Raw genomic sequence first — 22539 nt, forward strand, 5'->3', positions numbered from 1 at the left:
AGTGCAAAGGGGTGCCTGTTGGCTCAGTTGGCTGACTTTTGATTTGGGTTCAGGTCATGGTCTCTGAGTCATGAATTGAGCCCCACATCGGGCTTCACACCCACCAAGGAGTCTGCTTGAGATTTTTTGTCCTTCTCCCTCTCACTCTGCCACTCAGATGCTCTCTCTCTAAAATAAATAAGTCTTTAAAAAAAAAAAAAAAGAAGAAGAAGACGAAGAAGCAATAATGGAAGAATATGGAGAATTCAATGTTAGATTGCATCTCTGAAGCAGACATTCTAGAACTGAGAGGGAGGAAGTGAATGACAAAGACAAAGATGGTCAATGCGCTGATGTGTACCACTCTTCTCTGAAGAACAGCAAGAATCTGCCAAGAATCTGAACAACATGCTCACAGAGGAGTGGAAAGCCAAAACTACCACCCTCAATGTCTCTTTATTTTTAGTAAAACAAGGATGGAATTTTAGAATACCTGTGTGCCTTTGTTTAAGTATTTCCCTCTACCTGATGTGTCTCATTCTCCCTTCATCAGGGAAACTGAAACTTTACAAGGTCAGCTCCGTGAGATTTTGCCACATCTCCGACTATATCCTTTTGTACAGCTCTGACACAGTAATGTTGCAGGCATCCTTCACCTCTCTGCACTTACTCCCAAATAAACATTGTCTTTCCTTCAAAAACTTCTATTTAAATTTGTTTTTTACTGTAAAGTTTCCAAAATGTAGTACTTTGGGACTTTAAAACATAAGCAAAATTTTTTTTTATTTAGTAGCATTTGGAAAAGTTATACAAATTTAGTATTATCCCAAGAACAGAAAACGTCCTTGGGAAGGAATTCATTCAATATCTCTTCTTTTTCAAACTTGTAACGTCAATTCCGCTCTGAGGGAACACCTATTTTTCAGACTGGGCACTCTGGCTCTCATGCCTCATCATAAAGGTTTTCTTTTCTTTTTTCTTTTCTTTCTTTTTTTTTTTTTGGTGGAACTAGAAACTGGATTGATTTGGGTTTTCTTCCTAACATACCATTCCTGGTCTGTCTTTCCAGCCACTGTTGTTGCTCAGACATCATTTCCCAGGGTGCCATTCTGACTCCTGAGGATAGACCAGTGATTCCCTGTCAGGGTTCTCTTGAACACTGCCTTCCTTGTATCATAGCACTTCCCAAAATGTCCTGGAACTAGGTACATATGCTTTTTTCTTCAGTGGACTAGGAACTCCTATAAGTTGTGATATACGCTGCTTATCTATCCTCAATTCTTGGCACAGGAACTTGAACATAAAAAAACATGCCATAGGGCGCCTGGGTGGCTCAGTGGGTTAAGCCGCTGCCTTCGGCTCAGGTCATGATCTCAGGGTCCTGGGATCGAGGCCCGCATCGGGCTCTCTGCTCAGCAGGGAGCCTGCTTCCCTCTCTCTCTCTCTGCCTGCCTCTCCATCTACTTGTGATTTCTCTCTGTCAAATAAATAAATAAAATCTTTAAAAAAAAAAAAAAAAAAAAAAAAAAACATGCCATAAATTTTGTGCTGAAGAGTACAGACTTTTTTTTTGCATTTTTTAAATTTTTTTTTCTTTTTAATAATCTCCACATCTGACATAGGGCTCAAACTCGTGACCCTGAAATCAAGAGTCACATTTTTGCATTTTCTTTGCCTTGAGTACGGTTTGTATGTCTTTGTTACTCATGAAAATTATGCTCTTAAAGTCATTGACTGTTTCATCACCATTTATGAACCAGTGGTTACAGAAAAAGTATCAGTCATGTTGTTGAACCCTTTCCTTAATAAAGCCTTCTAGAACTGTTCTGTGACTCTCCAGTAAGCTCAACAGTGAAGTCTTACTGGATAAATTATTCTAGGCTTTTTCTCCCTGTCAATTTTAAATGCCCAGAACTCCATATTATTACTGAAGATAATTGTATTATCATGTAACACAAAGCAATATTTATATGATGACTTAAGTTATAGCGGTGACCCAAAAGAGGTGAATGGTGATGCTGAGTTCCTTAGTGACTGAGACTGGTGTAAGTGTAGAGGAGCAGAAATATAGGCAACTATCAAAAAATAAAGTCCAGGGGCTCAGTGGGTTAAAACCTCTGCCTTCAGCTCAGGTCATGATCCCAGGGTCTTGAGATTGAGCCCCACATTGGGCTCTGCTCGGCAGGGAGCCTGCTTCCTCCTCTCTCTCTCTCTGCCTGCCTCTCTGCCTCCTTGTAATCTGTCTTCCAAATAAATAAAACCTTTAAAAATAAAAGAAAATAAAGTCTGGCTTCCTTAAGGGAAGGATTAAGACATAGAGGAAAAATGATTTCCACCTTATAACTGCCACACACACACACACACACACACACACACACACAGATCGACATATTTAAATGAAAAATCACTGAAGGCTTTTGCAATACCAGTCAATGAAATAAAGTAAGGATATGTTGGTAACCATATCCAAAACTGGTTAATGTATTCATTGAAGAGCTTCTATTTAACTTCTGGTTTGGTATCCATCAACTTTAATGAGTACTGAAAGTGATAAAGGGACATATATGCAAAGACTCTATGATATCCATTTTCTCAATAAACTTACTCTCCCAGGTAAGACCATAAAGCTAACATACAAAAGAATTAAGGAACACTTGTAGTTCCTTGAGTGAATGCTGAGAACTGAGTTCTGGAGACATTAATCCATTATGCTGCCAGGATTAGGAATACTGAAAGCACAAAGATGAATTAGGAAACAAAATGGTGAATGCCTGAGAGCAGGCAAGGGAAATCAAACAAGGTCACATACGCTTTTGAGGGCACAGTATCCCCAATGCCCAGCACCTGGGAGCACCCACTAAACCTTTGCTGAGTAAAAAATGAGTTGGCAGGCAATGAGTCTAAAACTCCTCTGATGAGATGAAACTTGGAGGGGAAAATGATGCTTCTGTCACTGAAATACAAAGAAGGAAAGTGTGAAGAAGACAAAAAAATGCCACAGGGGAAAGAAAAGGAGAGAAGTTTGAAGCTGTTCTTCCAAGATAATGTCTGTTTTCTCCCAGGGGGTAAGAGGTCAGGATCTCTCCTGAGGATAAAAGCAAAGGAGGGAATCTGAGTGTGATTCATCTTGTGGGTTGCCATTAAAGTGAGCCATTTATAAAATGGTCTTTCACAAATTAAAGTGAGCCATTCATAAAATGGTCTTGCAAAATCTCATCCTTCATTGCGCAATACTGGAAAGATTACAAATTTAAATGATCTGGGTAGAAGAAATATGTTATTTTGGGCAAGTTGTAAACTTGAAAAAATTAACTTTTGGATGACTTATCCATTCATACTTTTCATCTAGATTAACACATCTTTTTGGTTTTGTTTTTTAAATTTTTTTGAGTATAGTTGACACACAACATTACACTTGTTTCAGGTATACAACACAATGACTTAGCATCTCTATGCATTTTGCTTTGTAGATTAGCACATATTTGACATAATTTTAATGATCAGATTTAGGCTTATAACTTATAAAGTTTAATCACATAATTTAAGAGAACTATTGATAACAGAGTTTATATATTTAGTAATTTGGTATTGCTGAGTGATATGACATGTAAAAATAGAGATTTGATACTACATATAGTAAAACTTCATAATAAACTGTTTTAATGAATTGTTCAGGTCCCAAAATGGTAGAAGTCCAGAGTCAACAGTTTCAGATCAACTCCAAGGATGGCAAGCCACTATTTACTGTCGATGAAAAGGAAGTTGTGGTTGGTACAGATAAACTTCGAGTAACTGGTATGTGATAACTTTTTTTTTAATTGAGATATAATCAACATGTAACATTAGACTCATTTCAGGTGTACAGGATAGTTATTTGATAATCTGTATCTAAATCTGGTTAACATCAATCACCACACATAGTTACAGATTGTTTTCTTGGGAGGAGACTTTATTTTATTTTATTTTAATTGCAGTGTAGTTAACATATAGTGTCATACTAGTTTCAAGACTTTTCTCTTAGAAACTACAATATGCAATATAGTATTGTTAATTATAGTCACCATACTTATGTGACATCCCCAGGACTTAGTTATTTTATAACTAAAAGTTTGTTTCTTTTGACCTGCTTTACCCATTTTGCCCCTCTGGCAACCCCAGTCCATCCTATGGTATTTATGAGTCTGGCTTCTTTTTGAATTCCACATGTAAGTGAGTTCACACAACCTATATCTTTCTCTGACTTATTCTACTTAGCATAATGCCTTCGTGGTCTATCCATCGTTCCAGATGGCAAGATTTCCTTCTTTTTCATGGCTGAGTAATATTCCATTGCAGATATAAATATCACATTTTCTTTATCTATTTCTATGTAGTAACTCTTTAGAAAAAAAATAACCTATAGAATACACTTCAACAAAAGCATGTTTTACTTTTAGCACATTTACTCTGGAATTTTTCCAGCAGGTAGGAAAAAGCAGTTTGAATTTCTTGACTCTTCTCCATGGCATTTTTTTTTTTTTAAATTCTTGATATTCTCCTAGAAGAATGAAATCATCTTCAAAAATCTTTGCTCACTCTTTTCTTCCACAATATGGTAACCCTTTATCTCTTTCCAGTGGTTATGACACAAAGACTTACCATAAATTCCTCCATCATCTGTATGATATTCTAGGATCTCTTCCATATGTCTTTTGCAAGACAATCTTCTTCCAAGTTTCTTTCATTCTCACTGTATCAGGCACTTGGAGTCCCTCTATTCCTATAAAAATCTGACTCTCTTGGAAATCAAGATTGGGTAGGGTTCTGATATAAATCACTTTTAGCACTAAAAAGAAGAAATTTTGTGGAAAAAAAATGTTCAGAACATGTTTGAAATGTACTCATTGAGCTTCTGTCGAGACTATAAAACATTAAGGGACAGACACTTCCAGGGTTAAATTGATCCCAGTACTTTTCTCTAATAGTCTGAAAAACAACAGCAACTTCATTCTCTCATGCATTATTGCCAATACTCATAAATAAAAACTGACTTAAGAAGTAGACTCAACCCTCATACAAAGCTTTATGTAATATATAATTCCTAACAAAACATAATATAAGAATCAGAACCTGTGTTGCAGCATACACTAAGACAGTAGGGTCTGTGGTTTTTGTACTAAAATAAAGGACACTAGCAATCTATTTAAATCTATTTAAAGGAATTGATCATTTCCTAATAAAGAAATGGCTAGGTTGCCCAAAAGTCTTAGTCATCAGAAATCTACTATTGCATCATTCAAAGTTTCCTGGCTTTCTAGATCTTGATTCTATTCCCATCTCAACAATTACTAGTCATATCACCTCAGCCAAGTTCATCTCTTTTGGCTGTTTCCCCACTTTTAACAATGAATTGATGGGGACACCTGGTGGCTTAGTCAGTCAAGCATCTGCCTCCAACTCCGGTCATGATCCCAGGGTCCTGAGATAGAGTTCTGAATCAGGCTCCTTGCTCAACAGAGGAGTCTCCTTCTCCCTCTGCCTGCCACTTCCCCTGCTGTGCTCTTTCTCTCTCTCTTTTTGACAAATAAATAAAAGTCTTCCTTTTTAAAAGTGGATTGATGATGTCTATTGTACTAACTGCTGAATTAAGTGGATTAGTATATGCAGAAGACAGCAGAGGTCTTGATAAAGTGTTATTGCACTGCAGAGCAATGAAATCCATAGGGAAATCAGTCTATTCCTAGACTGCTTGACACATTGCTTCAAACCCAAGTTATCCTACACAGGAGGCTAGGGCTCCTTCCAGGTCTTGATGTTGACATTAGTTTTAGTGGAACAGGTGAGAAAAATTGATAAGCAACTATATTATTTATTGCCTGCTTATATGTATCAGAATCACCCATATATCACACCGTGTCAAAATATATGTTGCTTGAAAAAAATATGTGTGTGCGTGTGCATGTGTGTGTGTGTGTGCATGTGTGTGTGTGTGTGTGTGTGTGTGTGTGTTGCTTCACTTCATCCCCAGAGTTTTTGATTCAGTAGGTCTGGAACGAGACATGAGAATTTCTTATAAGTTTTCATACGATGCTAATGCTTCAGAGCTAGGGACCACATGCTGAGAACCACTCCCTATGTTAGCTTGTCCAGAATCAGCAGAAAATACATGTTGGTGCCATATAGCTGCTCTCCCTGACACACACACACACATTTCCTTTAGCCTTTTTAAAGATAAGTTATATTCTACTTCTCTTTCATAATCTTTTGGTCTGAGGTACAAATTTCTTTCAAACTCCTTTTCTCTCCAGTGAGACTAACTAGAGCAAATAGACAGCACCTGTAATTACTGTATACTTTCCTTGTCATTATGCCACTGTAACAATATGTCATTAGGGCAACCTGAGTGGTGAATGTATGAACAGTACAGTTTGATCCCAACCTGGACTCTCCTCAGTTTATCAATATGTTCATAGCTTCCTTGAATTTTGTGATTAAATAGATGTAAGAAATCTTACAATTCTGACTTACCTTCTTACTTTTTCTATCTAAGGTCTGACTTCCTCTCAATATTGTGTACAGACTTTCTCAGCCTTAACACTACTGACATTTTGGGCTAGATGACATTTTTGGTGTGGCAGTGGGACTATCCTATGCATTGCAGGATATTTGGCAGCACCCCTGACCCTTTAATGCATAGATCCAGTAGCATTCTTTCCCCCAGAGTTAAGACAACCAAAATGTCTGCAAGCTTTGCCAAAAGTTTTCAGGAAGCTGAAGGCATTGCAAAATCACTTCTAGTTGAGAACCACTGATTTACCGTAAACCTACACTGTTTCTCTGGACTTTATTAACATTGACCTAATGTGTACTGTCTGCTAATAAGTAAGCTAAACACCTATAGTATAAAATAATTAAGAAGTACTTCCTTTTACATAATGTTTATTTTAGCTGGAGAACTTATAACATAAACTAATCAGTTGGACACAGTCTGCTAAGGACTGTAAGAGATGTCTGGGCCATGGGCTATAGGAGCAGCCTGGAGAAAGGCATCATTTGTGCTGGAGTGTGACAGAAAGTGGCACAGAGTGTGTCAGACAAGGTTTTTCAAGGAAAGAGGAATTTGAGTTGGTCCTAGGAAAATGCATCAAGATTTATCGAAAGAAAAAGTGAGGCTAATTGTTCTAAACAGAGTGTAGAGAATGAATGACTATTAATAAATGGTTATTAATAGACAATCACTAAATATTATTAAATTATTAAAGTATGTTAATGGAGGTAAATATTAATATAAATATTATTAAATTATTTTAAAATTGTTAAATAATAGACAATTATTAAAAATAAGAGTGGATAACTTTCTGAGAACTTTTTGAGAACCAGACTGAGTTCCAATCCCAGCTGCTCCACTGAGTAGCTTGTGACCTGGAGCAACTTTCACCCATCTGTGCTTCACACTACAGCCCCAAACATCTTTACCCACTGGTCTCTCATTGACTGGAGGATATTATACAGAGTGCAACAAAGCAAGGACAAATCAATTATGAAATTAAATTGCAAGTCTTCCAAAAGACACAGGGTTTCCTAGAAGTTAAAAGATATGTAGAAATACTGAAATCACTGACAAAGCCAGTAACAAAAGATCTTGAGAGTCAGACTTGCCAGCGACCGAAAGAAGTGAAAATGAACAAAGAAGATGACCTGATAGGTACTTCAGAGATCAATAATTTTACTATCCCAAGATTAAAATATTCATCTTTGGGAAGATTGGCAGTGCCATCGATTTGACTGTTACGATGGTTTTACTGCATGTGTTAAAAATTACATACAGTTTCATATTGTGTTACTATGGTAGGCAAGATTCTAAGAATGATCCCCAATGACCTCTGCCTTTATAAAATGCCCTCACCTCTGAGCATGGAAGGAATCTGTGAATGTGGTGAGATCACTCCCATGATTATGTTATTCCATGCCAAAAGGGAGTTTGTCCATCTGAGGATTAGTTCTCAATGATCTAGTCTAATCACACAAGCAGTTTATAAGCAGAGAGTATTCTCTGGCTGGTAGTACAAAGGGACATCAAAGAAATTCAAAGTGCAACAAGGATTTGTTCTCTATTGCTATATGAAGATAGAAGGGGCCGTACGACAAAAAATGTGGTGGCTTCTAGAATCTTAGGTGGTAGGCTGACAGTAAGAAAACAGAGCCTCACACCTAAAACCACAGGAAACTCTATTCTGCCAACAACTTGACTAGGCTTAGAACCAGATTCTTACCCAGACACTCCAGAAAAGAGCCCTGCATAGCTGACACCTTGATTTTGACTTTACGGTACCTTGAGCTTAAAATCCAGCCATGCCCACTAGGTAAGACTTCTGACCTACAGACCTATGAGCTAATAAGTGGATACTGTTTTAAGCAGTTAAGTTTGTCATAATTTGTGACACATAAATAGAAAATTAATACAACCATCATATAATTCCAACTGTTGGAAAAATTACACGTGAAAACAAAACTTGATTTATTCTTTGATCATTTTCTATGATTCCGTAGTTGCTCTAATTATAACTAGTTTTGTTAAATATAAAATACAATAAGAATATCTTTATAAACTTTAATTTTTAAAGATGAATTTCCATTAAAGCTGTTCCACTACTTACTTATTATAAAAGTTTGGTCTTGTTTTAAATAGATTGACTCCAAATAGCCTTTGGAGTTTCTTGGAGCAGAAGCAGCAGCAGTTGACAGCCAAGGAAAGAAGATTTGATAAGAGAGAGCTCCACTCTGGGGACTGGGAAAGAAAATAAAATACTTTGCTTCACTTTCTCTTTCCTGGTTACTTCATAACTGCCCTAATATTCATGGGATGTAAAAGAAGGGATCAAGCTGCTCTTTCTTTAAGGTGGTGCACTCCAAATTCTTGACGTATGTTATAAGTCCTAATCTTGACTCTTGCATAAAGAAATGTTTCCTTGTCATTACCTTTTTCTTAAGTACTCAAAGAATAAAATGAAACCTCTTTAATTCTTCAGCAGATTCTGCTTGCAGATGATATGACTTGTATGTGGAAAATCCCTTAAAGATTCAACCAAAAAAACAGCTAGCACTAATCACCAAGTTGCAAGATATAAAATCAACATGCAGAAATCAGTTGCATCTCTATACACTAATAATGAAACATCTGAAAAAGAAAGGAAACCATCCTGTTCACAATAGCATAAAAAAACAATTAAAAATGAATAAATTTAGCCAAAGAAGTAAAAGATCTATACAATGAAAGCTACCAGACTCTATTGAAAGAAATTGAAGAAGGCACGAACAAATGGAAAGTCACCATATTCATGGACCAAAAGTATCAATAATGTGCAAATGTTTGTACTACTCAAAGACATCTATAGATTCAACTCAGTCCTTGCCCACTAAACCAATGCATTCTTCACAGAAATATAAAAAACTATTTGGAACTTCAAAAGACCCCTAAGAGCAAAGCCATCTTGAGAAGAAAAAAACAAAAGCTAAACATATCACACTGGTTTCAAACTGTACTATAAACTATAGTAATAAAAACAGTATGGTATGGCATAAAAATAGATACATAGACCAATGGAACAGAATTGAGAACCCAGAATTAAACCCCCACATATACATTCAACTAATATTCAACAAGGGAACCAAAACACCCAATAGGGAAAGGATGGTGTTGGGAAAACTGGATAAATAATGCAGAACAGTGAATTTGATATTGTCTTACACCACACTAACTCAAAATGAATCCAAGACTTGAACATAAGAGCTGATGCTATAAAACTCCTTGAAGGAAACATAGAGAAGATTGTCAACACTGGTCTTGGCAAAGATTTTTTGCACAAAGAGCAAAAGCAAAACCCAACAAAAGGGACTACGTAAAACTTAAGGCTTCCAAACAACAAAATAAACAAATAACAAAATGAAAAACCAACCTACAAAGTGTGGCAAAGTTTTATAGACCATTTATCAGACAAGGGGTTAATAGCTAAAGTACATAAAGAACTCATACAAATGAATAACAGTGATAATAACAAAAACCTCGTACAACTCAAAAACAAACCAAAAAAAGTCAGATTTTAAAATGGGCAAAGAAATTATATAGACATTTTTCTAAGAAGACATTCAAATTTTCAACAGGTACATGAAAAAATGTTCAACACCACTACTCATTTAGGAAATACAAATCAAAACCATAATGCAATATCACCTTACATCCATTAGAGTGGCTTTCATCAAGAAAGTAAGAGAAAACATGATGGTGAGGATGTGGAGAGAAGAAGTACACTGTTGTTGGGAATGTAAATTGTCTCAACCACTGTGGAAAATAGTATTGAGTTTCCTCGAAAAATTAAAAATAGATCTGCTATATTACCCAGCAGTTCCACTTCTGGGTATATACCCAAAGGAACTGAAAACAGGATATTGAAGAGATATATAAACTCCCATGTTTATTGCAGCATTATTCACAATAGCCAAGACAGGGAGACAACTTAAGTGCCTATCAACAGATGAATGGACAAAGATATAGTAGGATATACAGTAGAATATTATCCTATCATGATAAAGAAGGACATCCTGCCATTTGTAACAAAATGGATAGACCTTGAACACATTATGCTAAGTGAGGTAAGTCAGAAAAACAAGTACTGGTGTGATATCACTTACATGTGGACTTTAAAAAGCCAAACTCATTAAAAAGAAGAAGAAGAAGAAGAAGACAATAGTTACCAGTGAATGACGGATAGGGCAGATGTTATTTAAGGGTACAAACTTGCAATGAGCAATAAATAAGTCCTAGAGATCTAATGTACAGTATAATGAATATAGAAAACATTATTGTATAATAGTCATCAAAATTGCTAAGAGACTAAAACTTAGTTACTGCACTCACTAAAAACAAAGGACCATTATGTAGTATGATAAGGATGCTAGTTATCACTACAATGACAGTTATATATAAATGTATCAAATTAACATGTTTTACACCTTACATTTACTCAGTGTTATGTGTCAAATATATTTCAGTAAGGTAGCATGCTTTAAAAAGTCTTAAGTTCCATTTAGACTTTAGTCAGCTAGGAAACTGAAGAGTTGTTTTTAAATCATTTTTATGGGGGGGATTAAATAATATAACAAACTCACTTTGAAATTGACTAATGCCTTTAAGCAGTCTCACTTTTCCCCCTAAAAATAGAATTGGTCACCAAGTGACCAAAGTTAGTATGCCCCTTTTGTTAACTGCAATTGTAGAACATATTATTGAAGTAACATCAAAATTTCATCTTGAAAAAAATTTTTATACCATTACCAGAACTGACTTCTGGCAAAAAGTATACTTTAATTCCTTGGCAGGGATTTGCTAGGCTGGGTTCATTTCCCAAACTTTTATTAATAAAAACATGGTCCTGTAATGGTATCTAGTTTCCCTTGAGGAAAAAAAGATTTAATGATAAGCCAGTCTATTTATTTGCACCTGTGCAGCTAAGCAGGCTTACATGAGGTCAGAAGTGATGGAGTAGAAATGGTTGAATCACTCACAAAGCCACTGACAAAAGAGGATCTGGAGAAAAAGATTTCAACAGCTGAAAAAGTGAACATAAACAAAGATAATAAATCCAGGTCCCTTAAAAAGATACTTGACAGATTATCTAGAAGATGCTAAGAGATCACCATATCCTTTAAGAACATATCTCCAAGCACTTTGTAATGAAGCTCTATGAACAGTTGATGACCTGGCCAATTGGTTAAAAATCTTCAGGTGAAAGGAACAAAAGACCAAATTAAATCTGGTTTAAATGATAAGAATATAGGAGGAGGAGTCAAGATGGCGGAGAAGTAGCAAGCTGAGACTGCTTCAGCTAGCCGGAGATCAGCTAGATAGCTTATCTAAAGATTGCAAACACCTGAAAATCCATCGGCAGATCGAAGAGAAGAAGAACAGCAATTCTGGAAACAGAAAAACAACCACTTTCTGAAAGGTAGGACAGGCGGAGAAGTGAATCCAAAGCGACGGGAAGATAGACCCCGGGGGGAGGGGCCGGCTCCCGGCAAGCGGCGGAGCAACCCGCACAAAATCAGGACTTTTAAAAGTCTGTTCCGCTGAGGGACATCGCTCCAGAGGCTAAACCGGGGCAAAGCCCACACGGGGTCAGCGTGGCCTCAGGTCCCGCAGGGTCACAAAAGGATCGGGGGTGTCTGAGTGACGCAGAGCTTGCGGGTATTGGAACGGGAAAGCCGGCTACAGAGGCAGAGCTGACAGTAAGCTCGCAGCTCCGTGTTACCTTGAACCGGTCGCAGGCTCGGTGAGCTCGGAGCGCGGCCGGAGGTCAGGCAGACGGGAGTAACTGGGCGCTGTTCTCTGAGGGCGCACTGAGGAGTGGGGCCCTGGGCTCTCGGCTCCTCCGGGCCGGAGACCAGGAGGCCGCCATTTGTATTCCCGTCCTCTGGAACTCTACGGAAAGCGCTCAGGAAACAAAAGCTCCTGAAAGCAAACCCAAGCGGATTACTCACCCCGGCCCCGGGTAAGGGCGGTGTAATTCCGCCTGGGGCAAAGACACTTGAGAATCACTACAACAGGCCCCTCCCCCAGAAGATCAACAAGAAATCCAGCCGAGACCAAGTTCACCTACCAAGGAGTGCGGTTTCAATACCAAGGACAGCAGCAGAATTCCAGAGGAGGAGAAAGCCAAGCACGGAACTCATGGCTTTTTTCCTGTGATTTTTTTTAGTCTTGCAGTTAATTTAATTTTTTCTTTTTCATTTTTTTTTTTTTCTCGCCTTCGGGTAAAATTTTTTTTTTTTAACTGTTACCTTTTTCTTTTTTAACGATTTTTTACTAGTTTATCTAATATATATATATATATATATATATATATATTTACATTTTTCTTAGGTGTTTTCTTTTTTTAAAAATTCTTTTCTTTTCTTTTTATTTTTTTTTCTTTTCTTTTCGTTTTTTTCTTTCTTTCTTTCTTCTTTCTTCCTTTTTGAACCTCTTTTTATCCCCTTTCTCCCCACTCACGATTTTGGATCTCTTCTAATTTGGTTAAAGCATATTTTCCTGGGGTTGTTGCCACCCTTTAGTATTTTACTTGCCCCTTCATTTACTCTTATCTGGACAAAATGACAAGACGTAAAAATTCAACACAAAAAAAAGAACAAGAGGCAGTACCGAAGGCTAGGGACCTAATCAATACAGACATCGGTAATATGTCAGATCTAGAGTTCAGAATGACAATTCTCAAGGTTCTAGCCGGGCTCGAAAAAGGCATGGAAGATATTAGAGAAACCCTCTCGAGAGATATAAAAGCCCTTTCTGGAGAAATAAAAGAACTAAAATCTAACCAAGTTGAAATAAAAAAAGCTATTAATGAGGTGCAATCAAAAATGGAGGCTCTAACTGCTAGGATAAATGAGGCAGAAGAAAGAATTAGTGATATAGAAGACCAAATGACAGAGAATAAAGAAGCTGAGCAAAAGAGGGACAAACAGCTACTGGACCACGAGGGGAGAATTCGAGAGATAAGTGACACCATAAGACGAAACAACATTAGAATAATTGGGATTCCAGAAGAAGAAAGAAAGTGAGAGGGGAGCAGAAGGTATACTGGAGAGAATTATTGGGGAGAATTTCCCCAATATGGCAAAGGGAACGAGCATCAAAATTCAGGAGGTTCAGAGAATGCCCCTCAAAATCAATAAGAATAGGCCCACACCCCGTCACCTAATAGTAAAATTTACAAGTCTCAATGACAAAGAGAAAATCCTGAAAGCAGCCCGGGAAAAGAAGTCTGTAACATACAATGGTAAAAATATTAGATTGGCAGCTGACTTATCCACAGAGACCTGGCAGGCCAGAAAGAGCTGGCATGATATTTTCAGAGCACTAAACGAGAAAAACATGCAGCCAAGAATACTATATCCAGCTAGGCTATCATTGAAAATAGAAGGAGAGATTAAAAGCTTCCAGGACAAACAACAACTGAAAGAATTTGCAAATACCAAACCAGCTCTACAGGAAATATTGAAAGGGGTCCTCTAAGCAAAGAGAGAGCCTACAAGTGGTAGATCAGAAAGGAACAGAGACCATATACAGTAACAGTCACCTTACAGGCAATACAATGGCACTAAATTCATATCTCTCAATAGTTACCCTGAATGTGAATGGGCTAAATGCCCCTGTCAAAAGACACAGGGTATCAGAATGGATAAAAAACCAAAACCCATCTATATGTTGCCTCCAAGAAACACATTTTAAGCCCGAAGACACCTCCAGATTTAAAGTGAGGGGGTGGAAAAGAATTTACCATGCTAATGGACATCAGAAGAAAGCAGGAGTGGCAATCCTTATATCAGATCAATTAGATTTTAAGCCCAAGACTATAATAAGAGATGAGGAAGGACACTATATCATACTCAAAGGGTCTGTCCAACAAGAAGATTTAAACAATTTTAAATATCTATGCCCCCAATGTGGGAGCAGCCAACTATATAAACCAATTAATAATAAAATCAAAGAAACACATCAACCATAATACAATAATAGTAGGGGACTTTAACACTCCCCTCACTGAAATGGACAGGTCATCCAAGCAAAAGATCAGCAAGGAAATAAAGACCTTAAACGACACACTGGACCAGATGGACATCACAGATATATTCAGAATATTTCATCCCAAAGCAACAGAATACACATTCTTCTCTAGTGCACATGGAACATTCTCAAGAATAGATCACATCCTCGGTCCTAAATCAGGACTCAACCGGTATCAAAAGATTGGGATCATTCCCTGCATATTTTCAGACCACAATGCTCTAAAGCTAGAACTCAACCACAAAAGGAAGTTTGGAAAGAACCCAAATACATGGAGACTAAACAGTATCCTTCTAAAGAATGAATGGGTCAACCGGGAAATTAAAGAAGAATTGAAAAAAATCATGGAAACAAATGATAATGAAAATACAACGGTTCAAAATCTGTGGGACACAACAAAGGCAGTCTTGAGAGGAAAATATATAGTGGTACAAGCCTTTCTCAAGAAACAAGAAAGGTCTCAGGTACACAACCTAACCCTACACCTAAAGGAGCTGGAGAAAGAACAAGAAAGAAACCCTAAGCCCAGCAGGAGAAGAGAAATCATAAAGATCAGAGCAGAAATCAATGAAATAGAAACCAAAAAAACAATAGAACAAATCAACGAAAGTAGGAGCTGGTTCTTTGAAAGAATTAATAAAATTGATAAACCCCTGGCCCGACTTATCAAAAAGAAAAGAGAAAGGACCCAAATAAATAAAATCATGAATGAAAGAGGAGAGATCACAACTAACACCAAAGAAATACAAACTATTATAAGAACATACTATGAGCAACTCTACGGCAATAAATTCGACAATCTGGAAGAAATGGATGCATTCCTAGAAACATATAAACTACCACAACTGAACCATGAAGAAATAGAAAGCCTGAACAGACCCATAACCAGTAAGGAGATTGAAACAGTCATTAAAAATCTCCAAACAAACAAAAGCCCAGGGCCAGACGGCTTCCCGGGGGAATTCTACCAAACATTTAAAGAAGAACTAATTCCTATTCTCCTGAAACTGTTCCAAAAAATAGAAATGGAAGGAAAACTTCCAAACTCATTTTATGAGGCCAGCATCACCTTGATCCCAAAACCAGACAAGGATCCCACCAAAAAAAAGAGAGCTATAGACCGATATCCTTGATGAACACAGATGCGAAAATACTCAACAAAATACTAGCCAATAGGATTCAACAGTACATTAAAAAGATTATTCACCACGACCAAGTGGGATTTATTCCAGGGCTGCAAGGTTGGTTCAACATCCGCAAATCAGTCAATGTGATACAACACATCAATAAAAGAAAGAACAAGAACCATATGATACTCTCAATAGATGCTGAAAAAGCATTTGACAAAGTACAACATCCCTTCCTGATCAAAACTCTTCAAAGTGTAGGGATAGAGGGCACATACCTCAATATCATCAAAGCCATCTATGAAAAACCCACCGCAAATATCATTCTCAATGGAGAAAAACTGAAAGCTTTTCCGCTAAGGTCAGGAACACGGCAGGGATGTCCATTATCACCACTGCTATTCAACATCGTACTAGAGGTCCTAGCCTCAGCAATCAGACAACAAAAGGAAATTAAAGGCATCCAAATCGGCAAAGAAGAAGTCAAATTATCACTCTTCGCAGATGATATGATACTATATGTGGAAAACCCAAAAGACTCCACTCCAAAACTGCTAGAACTTATACAGGAATTCAGTAAAGTGTCAGGATATAAAATCAATGCACAGAAATCAGTTGCATTTCTCTACACCAACAGCAAGACAGAAGAAAGAGATATTAAGGAGTCAATCCCATTTACAATTGCATCCAAAACCATAAGATACCTAGGAATAAACCTAACCAAAGAGACACAGAATCTATACTCAGAAAACTATAAAGTACTCATGAAAGAAATTGAGGAAGACACAAAGAAATGGAAAAATGTTCCATGCTCCTGGATTGGAAGAATAAATATTGTGAAAATGTCTATGCTACCTAAAGCAATCTACACATTTAATGCAATTCCTATCAAAGTACCATCCATCTTTTTCAAAGAAATGGAACAAATAATTCTAAAATTTATATGGAACCAGAAAAGACCTCGAATAGCCAAAGGGATATTGAAAAAGAAAGCCAACGTTGGTGGCATCACAATTCCGGACTTCAAGCTCTATTACAAAGCTGTCATCATCAAGACAGCATGGTACTGGCACAAAAACAGACACATAGATCAATGGAACAGAATAGAGAGCCCAGAAATAGACCCTCAACTCTATGGTCAACTAATCTTCGACAAAGCAGGAAAGAATGTCCAATGGAAAAAAGACAGCCTTTTCAATAAATGGTGCTGGGAAAATTGGACAGCCACATGCAGAAAAATGAAATTGGACCATTTCCTTACACCACACACAAAAATAGACTCAAAATGGATGAAGGACCTCAATGTGAGAAAGGAATCCATCAAAATCCTTGAGGAGAACACGGGCAGCAACCTCTTCGACCTCTGCCGCAGCAACATCTTCCTAGGAACAACGCAAAAGGCAAGGGAAGCAAGGGAAAAAATGAACTACTGGGATTTCATCAAGATCAAAAGCTTTTGCACAGCAAAGGAAACAGTTAACAAAATCAAAAGACAACTGACAGAATGGGAGAAGATATTTGCAAACGACATATCAGATAAAGGACTAGTGTCCAGAATCTATAAAGAACTTAGCAAACTCAACACCCAAAGAACAAATAATCCAATCAAGAAATGGGCAGAAGACATGAACAGACATTTCTGCAAAGAAGACATCCAGATGGCAAACAGACACATGAAAAAGTGCTCCATATCACTCGGCATCAGGGAAATACAAATCAAAACCACAATGAGATATCACCTCACACCAGTCAGAATGGCTAAAATCAACAAGTCAGGAAATGACAGATGCTGGCGAGGATGCGGAGAAAGGGGAACCCTCCTACACTGTTGGTGGGAATGCAAGCTGGTGCAGCCACTCTGGAAAACAGCATGGAGGTTCCTCAAAATGTTGAAAATAGAACTGCCCTATGACCCAGCAATTGCACTATTGGGTATTTACCCTAAAGATATAAATGTAGTGATCCAAAGGGACACATGCACCCGAATGTTTATAGCAGCAATGTCCACAATAGCCAAACTATGGAAAGAACCTAGATGTCCATCAACAGATGAATGGATCAAGAAGATGTGGTATATATACACAATGGAATACTATGCAGCCATCAAAAGAAATGAAATCTTGCCATTTGCAACGACGTGGATGGAACTAGAGCGTATCATGCTTAGCGAAATAAGTCAAGCAGAGAAAGACAACTATCATATGATCTCCCTGATATGAGGAAGTGGTGATGCAACATGGAGGCTTAAGTGGGTAGAAGAAGAATAAATGAAACAAGATGGGATTGGGAGGGAGACAAACCATAAGTGACTCTTAATCTCACAAAACAAACTGAGGGTTGCCGGGGGGAGGGGGTTTGGGAGAAGGGGGTGGGATTATGGACATTGGGGAGGGTATGTGCTTTGGTGAGTGCTGTGAAGTGTGTAAACCTGGTGATTCACAGACCTGTACCCCTGGGGATAAAAATATATGTTTATAAAAAATAAAAAATTTAAAAAAAAAAGATATAATAAAAAAATAAATAAATAAATAAACAGAAAAAAGGTAAAAAAAAAATGATAAGAATATATATTATCTTACATGAAAAGTCTGGAGTCAGGGTAGCTTCAGTTTGATTAATTCAGTAGTCCAGTAATACTCTAGCTTTGCTTCTCTTAAGTGTGTTGACATTACCCTTTTAATTGTGGTGGTTCCAATGATCCTAAGCATCACTTCCTTGTGGGATGATGTCAGTAAACCTATAAGAGGAGCTGGATGGCCTCTTTATATTATCCTCTGAACCTAAATTCTCCTCATATTAAACAGTTTACATTTCTCTTGAAAGAGAGGTGTGGTTGGAATTTTTTTTAACCCAGTCTAATAGACTTTGGTTTTTAATAAGGAGTTTAAAACATTAACATTCATTTTGATAGCTGTCCTATTTGAGTTTATCTATGCCTATTATTTCATTATTTTTTATGTTTAAATTATATTTAAGTCTGAAACAAAGCCTGGTATAAGAGGAGACACAGAAAAACAAGTTTTTGCATATACTTGTTGGCCATTATAAGGATTTAGGATTTGTTTTAAATGCAATGGAAGAGTGAAATCATATGATGATATGTGGAACATAAAGAATAGCATGGAAGACGTTAGGAGAAGGAAGGGAAAATGAGGGGAGGAATCAGGGGGAGACAAACCATGAACTATGAACTATGGGAAACAAACTGAGGGTTTTAGAGGGGAGAAGGTGGAGGGATGAGTGAGCCCAGTGATGGGTATTAAGGAGGGCACCTACTGCATGGAGAACTGCCTGTTATAGGCAAATAATGAGTCATGGAACACTACATCAAAAACTAATGATGGAGGCACCTGAGTTGCTCAGTGGGTTAAAGCCTCTGCCTTCGGCTCAGGTCATGATCCCAGGGTTCTGGGATCGAGCCCCACTTTGGGCTTTCTGCTCAGCAGGGAGCCTGCTTCCCTTCCCCTCTCTGCCTGCCTTTCTGCCTACTTGTGATCTCGTCTGTCAAATGAATAAATAAAATATTTAAAAAAAACTAATGGTGTACTGTATGGTAAGTAACGTAACATAAGAAAATTTTTAAAATGCAATGGAAGAGTTGTTTCAAACAGGGTACTCTGATTTGCTGTACATTTTAAGATCAATATAATCATTATAAGGGAGAATAGATTGCTTGGAGGAAAGAGAGGAAACAGTAAGACCAGTTAGGAGGATGTCAACTGTAAAGACAGTATCTATCCCCTGGTGACCTGGACTAAGTAACAGTGGTCACTGAAGGGAGATAATGATTCCAAATTAAGAACTGACATATAAACTCTTGCCAGTAGATCAAATGGGTGGCAGGAATTGAGAGAGGGGATCATCTTTGATGATCCAAAGATCCAAAATCTTTCCAAAGATGGAAAGATTATATTTGTTTCTGGATGATGACATTATTCTTTGGGTAATGGAGAAGACAGAAGAGGAGAACACATTTGCAAGGCAAAGAGAATAGATGGTTAATTTTTTAGATGCAGAGTTGCAAGGTATCTATGAAACAGCCAAGTGCATATATTAGAGTCAGCCCTAGGATATGTGAGCTCTTTGTTGCACAGAGTTGAGGTCTTGACGAGAGATATAAATGGGAACATCATCAACCAACTGAGCTCTGAGAGATGCCAGTATTTGAGGCCAACCAGGGAAAAGATGGGTAGCCACTCAAGGAAAGTGTGAAACAGATAATGCGGTGAGAGGAATGCCACAGGAGCCATTTTCTTGATACCAAGAGAGACTGTGTTCCCAGAATCTGGTTTCCAGGAAAGATGAGAACAGAAACTGTCATTGAATGTGTCATCATGGAGGTCATGATTATCTTAAGAGCATCTTCTTTGGAGTATTGAGGCAAAAGGCAGTTTGCAGTGGTGGAGGAATGGAATGGATTGAAAGCAGTAGAGATGTTATGTGAAGGTTTGACTGTGAGGTCGGGCAATGGAAATCTCTTGTTTTTGTACCACTTGAAAAACTCATTTCAGTCCATAAGTACTCAATATATGTGTGGAATCAATCTTACTAGTTATCAATATAGACATAAAAATCTAACAGATGTTTGGGTATATATTATGTGCTGTTTGAACAGAGGTATTCATGCCGAACTCTACTTCTATAATTAAAAGACCTATGGGAAGGGAAGAATAGAGCAGCCTACAGCAATTTCCCCTTCAGTGTTGGATTCTGTCCGTGAAGTCTTCACTGCCATTTCAACTCATTTTGTACCGTGGTCTTCCTAGATCTTCACATGAGTATTCATTCATCATAAAGTATTCTAGGATTCAGAAGAGAAAGAAGGATGGTATTATCCAAATACTACTGATATTTTATAGCGGAAATGACCAGACCATTTACTATGTCTAATCATGGTGATACATTCTTTAAAAAAAATAAGTTAACATTGTAATACTGGGATTTTCTATTACTATGCTTTCCTTATACAAATAATATTTATACAGGATCATATTATACTGTTATTTAAATGCATTGTTTATATAATGATATTTTATTGTGGAACTTTTTTCCCCGGTCTATAATTTAGGTTATATGACCCCAAACTGCATGTTCTATTTTCCACAAGAAACAGATGTTGCACCAGTTATACATTTTTATATAATCAGAGCTGGGAATATTAAATATGAATGCATATGCAAGGGAAATACAGTTACATTGAAAATGATTTATTAAAAGTCATTTTATGAAACCATTTATGAAGTATCTATTTTTATATATGCAGATAGGTTCTGAGGAATATTTACTTTGAGACCAAATAATAATAATAGAAGTACTATCAGATAATTTGAAGGTTGACAATTTCAATGATAGAGAAATTGCTGCTCTTATTTAATGGTAATATGTTTCTGTTTATAGGCTTTATGCCTTTGTACTTAAGTGCATTACCATGATTACATCATATTCATCATATACATATTACATTATGACATCACTAACTGGTTATGTTAAGTAATTGTTATACATTTAAAAACTAGTTACAAAATTATAGTTCCTTGTAAAAGAGTGCCACTGACACTCTTAGAATAATCTGTTTATCGGAAGAGTTTAAAAATCCTATACATTAGTTGCTATACATCAATTATATTTTCTGCTCACATCTGTACAAATTCAGCAACAAGATAAAAATCTGCTTGTGCTTTAATATAGAGACTAAATGTTTAATTAGTTTGATGTCATTTGTTTTATCATTGTAAAATGTTGCATCTCTGGCTTTGTTTAGGGCCTGAGGGTGCTCTTTTTGAACATTCAGTGGAGACCCCCCTCGTAAGAGCTGACCCATTTCAGGACCTGAGGTAAGAATTTTGTTCAAATATAAACTCTCTTATGGAAGATACCTGGATATGTACTGGAATAATATTTTAGCAGTCATTACCAGATCATATCTTATTGCACTAATTAATTGTCTTTATCCTCATGATGTTCCACTTATTAAATAGTCATTAACTTACTAAAATCCAAAGGAAGTAAGAAGTGCCACTCTATGTTTAATCCACCCAAAACAGAAAACTTACCATCTTAACTACTTCTTAGTATACAGTTCAAAAGTTTTAAGTACATTCCCAATGTTGTACAACCATCACTACCATCCACCTACAGAATTCTTTTCATTTTGCAAAACTAATACTCTGGCCAGTAAACGACTCCCCATTCTCACTCTACCAACCCCTGGAAACTACCATTCTACTTTCTGTCTCCACAATTTGACAACTCGAGGCACGTCCTAAAAGTGAAATCATACAGTATTTGTATTTCACTTAGCATGATATCCTCAACCTTTGTTTTATATTTACATAATGTCAGAATATACAAAATCACCTAGTACCAGATTATAAATGTATTCTTTGTAAGAGTCTCCATGTGCTTATGTGTACTTCAGTTTATCAATGCACTACGGAATGAATGACATTTATTGCTATAACTGTTTATTCCAATATTATATTTGTATTTTCTAACAAAATCAAATACTATTTTTTTAAAACAAGAGTCTAAAGTCTAAGGTGTCGTTTAAAATTATATTCAGTGTTTGAACTTGAAATATATGCAGAACAATTAATATCTTTTTTTTTCTTTTTTTTATTAATTTTTTATTTTTTATAAACATATATTTTTATCCCCAGGGGTACAGGTCTGTGAATCACCAGGTTTACACACTTCACAGCACTCACCCAAGCACATACCCTCCCCAATGTCCATAATCCCACCCCATTCTCCCAAACCCCCTCCCCCAGCAACCCTCAGTTTGTTTTGTGAGGTTAAGAGTCACTTTGTCTCCCTCCCAATCCCATCTTGTTTCAT

The 22539-nt window shown here is 37.1% G+C and overlaps 1 protein-coding gene across 3 annotated transcripts in view; it reads left to right on the forward strand.

The window, feature by feature from the left end:
- Nucleotides 1-22539, forward strand: part of SGCG (sarcoglycan gamma) — a 150771-nt gene that overhangs the window by 112096 nt on the left and 16136 nt on the right. For 2 of the 3 annotated variants that reach the window (XM_004774340.3, XM_004774341.3), the window contains exons 5-6: nt 3655-3774; nt 21464-21536. In XM_004774340.3, coding sequence (XP_004774397.1) covers nt 3655-3774; nt 21464-21536 — 193 coding nt within the window. The remainder of the gene's footprint in view (nt 1-3654; nt 3775-21463; nt 21537-22539) is intronic. The other variant, XM_004774342.3, reaches the window with a different exon arrangement.

The sequence above is a fragment of the Mustela putorius genome, unplaced genomic scaffold (assembly GCF_011764305.1).
Source record: "Mustela putorius furo isolate JIRA1106 unplaced genomic scaffold, ASM1176430v1.1 tig00004035_pilon_pilon_pilon, whole genome shotgun sequence".
Taxonomy (NCBI): domain Eukaryota; kingdom Metazoa; phylum Chordata; class Mammalia; order Carnivora; family Mustelidae; genus Mustela; species Mustela putorius.